The following is a 10,420-nucleotide window of genomic DNA, read 5'->3' on the forward strand; positions in this document are numbered from 1 at the left end:
AAAGAAGATATTTTGAAAAATGCCGGTAATCAAACAGCTGATGGACCCCACTGACTTCCATAGTAGAGAAAAAAAAATACTATGGAAGTCAATGCAGATGGTATAATATTATTGAAATAAAAGGCCACTCAAGTGTACTTGAAGAGAGTGCACCTCATGACTGTTTCTTAACACAGTACATAATCTGTATATAAGTTATATATAGTATGTAGTTATATATAGTTATATATAGACCCTCTGTATACATGTATAATACTTTTCAACTATTGTTTTTCTTTTTTTTTTTTTTTTTAGGTTTGTACGTTCTTTCAGCTTAAGGAAATGGTGTCACACAAATATTGTCTGTTTACCACAGACAGTAAATATGAAACTACACGCTTCAATAAATGAGAAAAATATGACTCAGCATCAGTGTTCTCTGCTGAGAGTGAGTGTTGATGAGTGTTCTCTGCTGAGAGTAACCCGGATGCCACGTGAATTTAAGAGTTGAGGAGGTAACAGTTCCGCCATGGCACATGGGAAACAAAGGGTATTTAATTATGCATATTTCTTATGCACAAATTTCAGAATAAGAACATATTTTCTATGCGAAGTAAAGCCGAATCCGAATCCTACAATACTGTGAAGATGAACTTCCTTTATATAGTGGAAGGGTGTGTTGGTGGTTTTTGGTAGTGTGTGAAACCGGTTAGCTTTAGCCTATGCCTCTAGCTGTTGTGGGCAGGCCGCAAGTTTCTGTTTGTTTTGCAAAACATGATGATATCATCATCATCATGTGGAAGAGTGGTGAAAAAAGGAAATATGTTTGATCACTGTCTAGTTAGTTTAAAAGTGTGGAAGTCATTTGCAAGACAAATATGTGGAATGGAGGAGGACCACGTGGCTTCTGCATAGTTTAACATGAATTTTGGAATGCTAAGGTCATTCTTACGAAATGTTTTAGTAATAAGTAATCACAGGATTTTACTCATTTACCTCTATTTTTTTCTTTTCAGATCCCAGTTCAATGTGAAGACACTGATAAAGTGCGTATGATTTATGCTAATAGAGAACATTTTTGCTTGAATGCTATGGACAATGTGTTATTACTCTGCAGATTTCAATCCAGTGTCAGGATGACCAGTTCGGGTTGGATGCTGAAGTGGTTTATGAAAACGAATCCTTTCCCTTAAGGAGGTGCACTCCATTTGTGACTGACTCATATCATGGGTAAACCTTTGACATTTACCTGACACATATACACATGCTGTAGTAGACGTTCAGTTTTAAGCCTATTGATTTTGTATGATATAATACAGGTGAAACTCGAAAAATTTGAATATCATGCAAAAGTTATAATTTTGATTATGGCTTACAGCTTATGAAAACCCCAAATTCAAAATCTCAGAAAATTAGAATATTACATGAAATCAATAAAAAAAGGATTTTAAATACAGAAATGTCGGCCCTCCAAAAAGTATAATCATGCAAATGTATATAGTTATATATATATATATTAGTTTCACCTTTTAATTTGAATTACTGAAATACATGAACTTTTGCACGATATTAAACATTTTCGAGTTTCACCATATTCAAGTGTAATTCGATTTTTTTTTTTTTCCACAATCATTTGTAGGGTAAGAGTTACTGGGCAGAATCACACTGGTAAGTATTCAATAATTAATATTCTCTCTCTCTCTCTCTCTCTCTAAATATATTAAACCATTTAAAACATATGTATATATGTTAAAAAATAACATTTAAGTAATCAAATTGAAGTAATCAAACTGGTGAGTACATTAAATATTTAATATTCAATATTATAATATATATATTATAATATATCATTTTAACCATATATACTGCAGTACCGTTAAAAAGTTTGGAAACATTACTATTTTTATTGTTTTTGAAAGAAGTCTCTTATGTTCATCAAGCCTGCATTTATTTGATCACAAATACAGAAAAAAAATATTGTGAAATATTATTACAAATAAAAAAATAATGGTTTCTATTTTAATATACTTTAAAATATCATTTATTTCTGTAATGCAGAGCTGAATTTTCATCAGCCATTACTCCGGTTTTTAGTGTCACATTCATCATTCTAATATCAAATGTCAAATCTTTATATATGTTTTATATATGTGTATATATTTATATATATATATATATATATATATATATATATATATATATAGTTTTAAAATAAGATATTTTAATATATTAATATTTAATTGAAGTAATCTTTACGGAAGCGTATTGGATTCACTTGAGGAAAAAAAATCTACTCTGTTTTTCTGAATTAATGAGTAAATTATCTCAGAATTACGAGATAATTTTTCATGAAAAAAAAGTTTTTGCTCTGTTTTTCTGAATTAACGAGTTAATTATCTCAGAATTATGAGAATGTTTTCTTGAAATAAAAATATTTGCTCTGTTTTTCTGAATTAATGAATTAATTATCTCAGAATTATGAGATAATTTTTCCTAAAAAATATTTTGCTCTGTTTTTCTGAATTAATGACTTAATTATCTCATAATTATGAGATAATTAACTCGTTAATTCAGAAAAACAGAATAAAATTTTTTTTTTATGAAAAATTCTCATAATTCTGAGATAATTAAGTCATTAATTCAGAAAAACAGAGCAAAAACTTTTTATTCATGAAAAATTATCTCGTAATTCTGAGATAATTAACTCGTTAATTCAGAAAAACAGAATACAATTTTTTTTATGAAAAATTATCAGTAATTCTGAGATAATTAACTCGTTAATTCAGAAAAACAGAGTAGATTTTTTTTTCTCAAGTGAATGCAATATGCTTCCGTAAATCTTGAATTAAGTTATTTTATAAATATATTGTTGTAATGTTAATTTATAGTTTTAAAATAATATATTTAATATATTAATATTTAATTGAAGTAATCTTGAATTAAGTTAATTTATAAATATATATTTATATATGTAATGTTAATTTATACAACTTGAAATATTAAAGGAGCCGTCTGTAAGATTGTGGCCAAAACTGGTACTGCAATCACTTTCAAATTAATGTAGAGCGGTGTCTCCCCTCCCCCTCTATCATATTTTTCAAAGTTAAATTAACTAATGTTAACAAATTATACATTATTGTAAAAAAAATTAAAATAATTGTGTTCTATACAACACTTTCACATTTTATTGTATATTTTGTGTGTACTATAATTGTTATTGTGGTATGTATTGTTTCCATTTGTTTCATGTTTCCTCAGCTGCTGGTCAAGTGCAGGATTCATTTGCTGTGAATGGACAAATCAGTGCAGCTGCAGGCTTCTCCACAAACACAGATGATATGAGTACCGACAGCCTAACGTTCACAGATGGTGAGAAATGTCTCAAAAAGTCCAAACTATCAAAATGCAACAAAAAACACTTTATATTGATATGATTTATATCAAAGACTCAGTAACAAAAAGGCTTGATGTACCTTGATTTGGGGATCTGTGCAGGATTCTTGGCATCCGATGGCATGGGAGACAACGGCCATGAGCTGATAAATGGAGATGAATGCTATGAAAAAGAGAAGTGTGTCTATCCAAAGGGAAAGAAGAAAAAGCCAAAGAGATGGGGGAGAATGTATCAAATTCACAATTAGAAAAAAAAAAACTAAACTTAAAGGGATACTTCAGGATTTAGCATTAAGCTTTGTATTAGTAGAAAACCTGTAGTGTTTTCGAATTACCGTGCTTTCCACCCTCATATCCCCCTGAGACGAGAGATTTATGTATTTTTTGTCTGAAAAAAAATCCTCCCATGACGCAAAAATCGTCATTTTGCGTCATCGGAGGATTTTTGGGCCAGAAGCTAAAGACTACAGCCAGTTGTTGTCTTTCATCCACATTAGCCAAAAATAAATTTTCTGGCTTTTCTCAGTCTAGAAAGCTCCAAATTCAAAAATAATTTCACATTTCTTCTACATATATGACCCATTTTAAATACACATTCATCTTTCCAGAGGTGAAGTATCCCTTTAATGTAGCATACATTACAATATGTAGGCCTACTCTATTTTTATAAGCTGAAGTAGTTCTAAAAACGCTTTACAAATTATGAATCTAGAACTCTAACTTTCTATGCTGTCTAAAATGCTTACGTTTATAAATAAATAGTAAAAGTGACAATACATGCTGTCATTCATGAACTGATACATACAGTCAAAGACATATAAAAAGACGGTGCACTCCTATTACTTATGAATGGGTGAAACTACAGAGCACAATATGGCGTAATACTTCCCACCTTCTAAATAAAAGAGCCAATCACCATTGGCTGGTCTAGCCTGAAAAATAAGCTTTTTAACACTATTTAAGCATAAGAAACAACATATATGGGACAGTTCATGTCAGATTTTATTGCTGATTTGAAATATGTTATTTATTAGAGAGTTTGGAAAGCAGATTTTGAGATATCAGAATTCCCCCATTCAAATAGATAGGAACTGGTCCTGGATGCCCTAATTAGCTGCCAGAGGCATTGCAAATATGGCCGCTGAGTGAACAGACTTTCCTTGAAAGGGACTTCGATAAAGTTCAGAGTGGCAGCAAAATAAACTGTCTGCAATGCAGAAAATCTTGAGTGAATCAGATGCAGGAAATTGAGTAAAAGTGAAGTAATGATGAGTGAACATAGTCAGAATTCATAGATAGTGACCTCTAGTGGAAGGATGATGGAATGACAGGCTTAGATGTGGAAAACAGTGAATGTGCTACATGGATCAAGCATTACAGGTTTTTGCTAACATATTTGCAGTCCTACAATATAATTTGCTCAAGATTACTTGCATTTGCCTCTAAATGTTTTTTTCAAAACATCAAAAGTCATGCTAGTTTTGGTGTGTGGTGGATTTGAGAAGCTCAGTTGCATAGTATATAAGCATAGAGGCCTCCTCAGTGGCAGTTTCTATTGGCTGTTTCAAAGCCTGTCGGTGAACACTGGAGAGCAAGTTGACTGTGCATCTACAACTGTAGTTAGAGGCATGAATGAATATCTCTGCAATAGACTTCAGCAGATGATTTTGCAAAACTAACACAATACACCTAGGGTGCACTTATAATGTTTTGGTTTTTTTACATAACAAATTGTCATAATTTAGAAATAAAAGGCATTTTTCCTACCCTGATTTTAGCTTGAAGGGGCGTGTCTGCTGTGAGACTTCAGTGTAAACGCCCACTGCTGTGATTGGCTTACATCTTTGCATATGAAATAAGTATTACATGTGGAACTCTCTCAAAAATTGTTAGCACGTTTTTACAATTACAGATTAACAAATCATAAAAAGTATTTATTATAGAATTATAAATCTATAGCATGTCTGTAGAGCGCATGAATGCAGTGAGCTCGTCATTCAGCACTCTAATGAATGCTTTCATCATAACTAACAGTGCAATGTGCAACACATGGTGCAAATATGATGTAAATAACCGGTTTGTTGACTGTAACGGGAGTTTTGGCGAGAGTCCAGAACAGCTATTGTATGGGAGCGTTCTTTGATCACTTTCTATTTATAATTTAATCACAGTTTATATAACATACTATTTTCATGCTAAGAGAAACAATCTGAAGTCGACCGTTTATTCACTGGTTTGATTTACTGACACATAGACAAAAAACATCTGCCTGTAGGCTACATGATTCATGACATATCAGAAATCACTGGTCACAGATCAGGCTTTAGAATTAACACAGTTACTTCCAGGTTGTGCCAATACTGTTGAGTCCATATCGTAAAAGTCTGTTTGCAAAGCTTGTGCCGAAATTGCAACTGATTTACCAAACAATTCACAGTAAAATGTACCAAAATACAAATAAATAATGCTTAACTGAGACATTATGACTGTCATAGTTGAATATAAATAACCACATTCCTAGCATTAGGATCCTTTGGAAGGTAATGTTATTTATAGTCCAGTGATCCTATATCGCTCTTCTCTCCTCTTCATCTCATCACTAACACGTCAGTGGACAGGGCAATGATGAAGTAGGTGTATAGTAGTTTTATAGTTTTCTTCTGCAGATGCAGTCTTTCACTTATCAATCAGGCAAATACCAGGATGAGTCGTTCACTGGGCTCAAATAAAAGCTGTTTTTGGACTAACATGGAAGTTTTCAGTTCTGAAACTTACAGGATATTATTATAGTATGATGACCTTTTATATGTCAAAAGCTCAAATAAAATTTGATTGCTCTTTTCATGACCCCTTTCAGAAATAACTCAGCAACATGGGTCTAATGTTAATTTAATTGAGCTTTTACCAGTGTAAGCCTGTCTAGATCAGTCCAAATGGGGGTTTACGATATAATGGGTGAAGGTACCTGAGATCGGTCGCATTCACGCTTACACAATCAAAGATACTTTGGTATAGCCCCCATGATTGCATACACTTGAATTAAACGTAACGTTTACTTCAGTAGAGGTATGGCCACTACTACAGATATAAGTCAACCAACTTTACTTTGTCTTATAATAGCTTTGGATTGGCCATGCCGTGGTTTCCCACGTACACTTATCTAAAGTAACATTAAATTAAAACAGAGGTAAGACACACCCAGATTTAGGTTGGTCAAGCAGCATTTTTGCTGCCCTAAACAGAAATTCACTTCTTGTCTTTGCAAAACACGTACACTTGAATTAGTGCCAAATATTAGTTGTCACTAATCTGGCGCAAAACTTGTGGTGACATACAAATCCGTTTAATCTACTTCGGAAAACAATTTCAGAGTCAGTCGGAATAAAATCAAATGTAACAATTTATTATGTCAGTTAAATGTACCATGCCAATTTCATAATTAGTTCAAAGATAATAAATACGAAACATCAAATGCTCTGGAATAAAGAGAGAAGATGCGAACCTTTAGCTGGACAATAACTTTATCCTAGAGCTGCTGTAAAGCCAAAACAGTCTCTGTTACTGTAATTTCCTATCATCACTTTAAAGCTGCTTTGAAAAAAATCATATTGTTAAAAGCGCTATATAAATGAAGGTGAATTGCCTTGACTTGACACTCCACATCACAGGCTAATTTGAGTTACAAATCGCCACAAGCCTTCTTCAGCATCTCCCTAAATACTCAGACCAAGGCAGAAACCTCTTTTCAAATGTAAACATGAGTTCACGGTGGGAATTTGCATTAATCACCATCCCAGACTTACTGGGGACAGATGTTGATTTACATGGGGGCACACCCACAGCAGTTAAAAAGGTATCTCTAAACTCTCCACACCTTATTACCTTTTTGGTTTACTTCTGTGGGAATGAGACCTTTGTACCAGTCGCACTGAGACATTTCAAATGATACCAAACATGTATAATGCTGTATGATAATTGTTCATATTAAACCATATAGATTTATGGGTGAATTCAGGTAGGGATGGGTGAATAATGTGTAAATTGGGAGGTGATCAACTCAAGTGTGATCATGTCTCGAATGGGGATGGTAATATAGCAAGAGAGTTCAAATGTTCAAATGTTCATTTCTTTTGTTTTCTGAGTAGCCCTCTTCCAGTTTCTCCAATCTTACACCTGAAAAGATCTGCACACTGCAGAGTTTGTTTACTTACATAACTGATCATAATAAGTCAAAATAAAGATCACTTCATTTGTCAGTCAAAACCATAAATGCAAATAAGCTACAAACTGGTTTTGACAGAGGAACAGAAAATGCAAAAGACCCAGCCTAACATTCTCAGATGAAGCCATCTGCTGTTCGCTGGAATGCCAGTATTATTGATTGTAAGAGTACAGGGCATATTTCAAGCAAAATTGTTTATTCTGTTTATTTCACGGTGGTTTGATTATACAGGAAGGGGTGGGTGATACAGGAAAGTTTTCTTTTCCTGCTGGGAAAGGATGACCTTTTCCTGCTGCAAATTCCACAGCATAAGGAGAAGCGGACGAAGAGACCGGCATGAAGCGAATATCAGTCCCGAATGGACGTAAATTAAGTTTTTTATAGAAGTGAGTGAACTTTTCATTACAGGAGAAAAACAAATTCGGTTTTGTATTCGTTACGGAAATGGAAGGCTGTCCAGATCCAACTATGAGAACTTACAGCTGTACCACTTGTCGCAGAAGGTAGGAGAAAACACAATGACAAATACTTCCTATTAATTTAGTGTCATTAGAAAATGAAAAGATAACACAAATTTCCTATGTATTGTAAAACAATGTATATAATATAATATGTTGATGAGGGAATCAAAAGTTAAAGTTAAATTTGTACGACTTGACGTCACACGCAAAGTAACGTGTAACGTCATTCATACGTATCACACAGTCACGTATTCATATTCATACGTATCACACAGAAAAATGGCCTCTGACCGCAAAGAACAAGGACAATTTGAATACAATCATGTAAGCTTACAAATTTGTTTTTTTCAAAATTGGAGGAGGAATGCCTATTGCAAATCTGTTCTTAAACGCATGTAGGAAATGAACGGTATTTTACAGTTAGATGACTTCAGCTTGGCATATGCATGACATTGATTGCAGTTGATCCCCATGCTGCATAGTTAAGTGCATAGTCTTAAGTCCCTGGGTAATGATTAAAGTGATAACTATTGTTATGAAGCCATTTTGTTTGTTATAGTCAAGACGTAAGAGGTTAGTCATATTGTTGTAAATATCACATAGCGGTTCATCTGCGCTTTACAAAATCAGCTATGACTGGACATCCACTGTACTAACCACCTGTAAATAAAGCAATAGAAAATTCTTGTCAAAGCTAATCATCAAATATTTATGAAAACCACTCCATTTGGTGAATTTTCTTCTCTTTTATCCTTCTGAAGCATCACAACATACATAGTTGAAAACATTGTAGCTTTAGCATTATAGCATTTTTAGATGTCAGAAAAAGCCATGACCTTCGAATGCCGTTTATATTTAAGGCTCCTATTTTATTTTTTGATCTTTTCTTTAGGGCCCGAGCACCGATGGTGTGATTCCTTATTGAAATTGCTTAGTTTATTTATTTATTTTGGCTATGATGTCTTGGATGATGTCATTGCAAGCACAAAAATTGTCGTCTGTAATAATAGGGCCTCAAATATTAAGAGCAACACAAGTTTTGGAAATCAGAGCAATTCATTTTTAAATATCTACTTTTAATCAAAGTTTTTGAACTTTATAAAGTTTTACTCTCTGCTTTAAAAAGTTCTTAAATGTGTCTTTGTGTTATGTATACATTATCTATTATTTATTGTCATTATAGTTAGTCCGTTAGTACTGAAAACAAACCTAATTCCATAGGCTGCTGTAAATTGAACGGCTTTGTATGTTTGTGTTTCATTAAAGGTATCTGTACAATGTACAGATAATCCATATGGCTGTGGTGGGGTGGTGGTGATTGGAGACGAAACCTTTCGCGTGAACTCAGGCTGTATCCCGGACACGACTGGGTACATCCAATACATAGCCAGGTAAGCCTTTCAAAATTCATTGAAAGAGATGTCTTAAGGCCTGTTCACTCCAATAGCGATAGCTATAAAGATAACTATATTAGCATCCGCACCAGTGGATAATAACATTTTGTTTATTACTGTCAATGTTTTTATTGTTCAACAGTTGGAAAAAAACATTCTGAAAAAAGTGATTCCAACAATATCGTTTCTGTGCCGTTTTAGTTGTGGACTCTGCTATTCTTTTATATTTAGAATTGTGTTTAGAATTATATCTTTATTGTTATTGTTATAGTTATCATCCATTGTGTAAATGAGCCTAGAGATTAATCTGATGCAGGCTACTCTACAAACCACCATAGTATCATCATGTATTACAAACAGTGCTCAAGTGTTTAAAGGCTTTATGGTGGGATATGCAAAAAGGCTAAAAAGCAGATGTTACAGTGTGCAATCTATGCTAATTGCAAAACATCTGCTTTCTGATCCTTTGTTTTCCAAAGAATGGACTTTGAATGAACTTATTTTTTTGTGTTTGCAACAGGAGTCGAAATCAGTTCGGTGTCGGAGTCATTAATGCAGACAACTGGAATGATGGTAAGATTCTGATTTATTTATCGGTTTGTTGTCTATAATGACTTTAGCTTTTAGAAATGTCCTAGTCATTTCATGTGCATGTCTGTTCACTATTTATTTGTAAACACTTGTAATGAAAAGCACCTTATCTGTTCCATTTCAGCTCGAGCATCTTGCAATGACTCACATCCAACTAGGTGTTCACATGGTCCCTCTTTCAAGGTGGAGAAGAACTTGCAACTGAAGGGGGGAAATAAAAAGTCATTTCAATAAGAATGCACACGAAAGATTCCCAAAGTACAGGCAACGGTACACAAGAAAATAAAATACTAATAAAACTTGAAAAAATACTTTGTGAACTGTCTTTCTATTAATGTAATGCAGTGAATGACAACTATCTGTGGTCTCCCAGTGGCAAT

General features: G+C 33.5%; 1 protein-coding gene and 1 long non-coding RNA gene across 3 annotated transcripts in view; both read left to right on the forward strand.

Annotated features, from left to right (window-relative positions):
- Positions 1-10,420, forward strand: part of LOC309507011 — a 53,227-nt gene that overhangs the window by 14,334 nt on the left and 28,473 nt on the right. The window lies entirely within an intron of this gene.
- Positions 462-10,351, forward strand: LOC309507009 (uncharacterized protein). Its single transcript, XM_082181078.1, has 9 exons — positions 462-529; positions 996-1,025; positions 1,097-1,209; positions 1,619-1,647; positions 3,238-3,348; positions 3,475-8,097; positions 9,322-9,446; positions 9,970-10,022; positions 10,165-10,351. The coding sequence occupies exons 1-6, from the start codon at positions 509-511 to the stop codon at positions 3,618-3,620; spliced, it is 450 nt and encodes a 149-aa protein (XP_082037204.1). The 5' UTR covers positions 462-508; the 3' UTR covers positions 3,621-8,097; positions 9,322-9,446; positions 9,970-10,022; positions 10,165-10,351.

The sequence above is a fragment of the Leuciscus leuciscus genome (genome assembly GCF_965113295.1).
Source record: "Leuciscus leuciscus genome assembly, chromosome: 9".
NCBI lineage: Eukaryota > Metazoa > Chordata > Actinopteri > Cypriniformes > Leuciscidae > Leuciscus > Leuciscus leuciscus.

Coding starts and splice junctions, on each gene's coding strand:
- LOC309507009 (XM_082181078.1), top strand. CDS start 509: ATGGCACATGGGAAACAAAGG. Junction 1,026..1,096: donor AATGTGAAGACACTGATAAA/GTGCGTATGATT, acceptor ATTACTCTGCAG/ATTTCAATCCAGTGTCAGGA. Junction 3,349..3,474: donor CAGCCTAACGTTCACAGATG/GTGAGAAATGTC, acceptor GGATCTGTGCAG/GATTCTTGGCATCCGATGGC.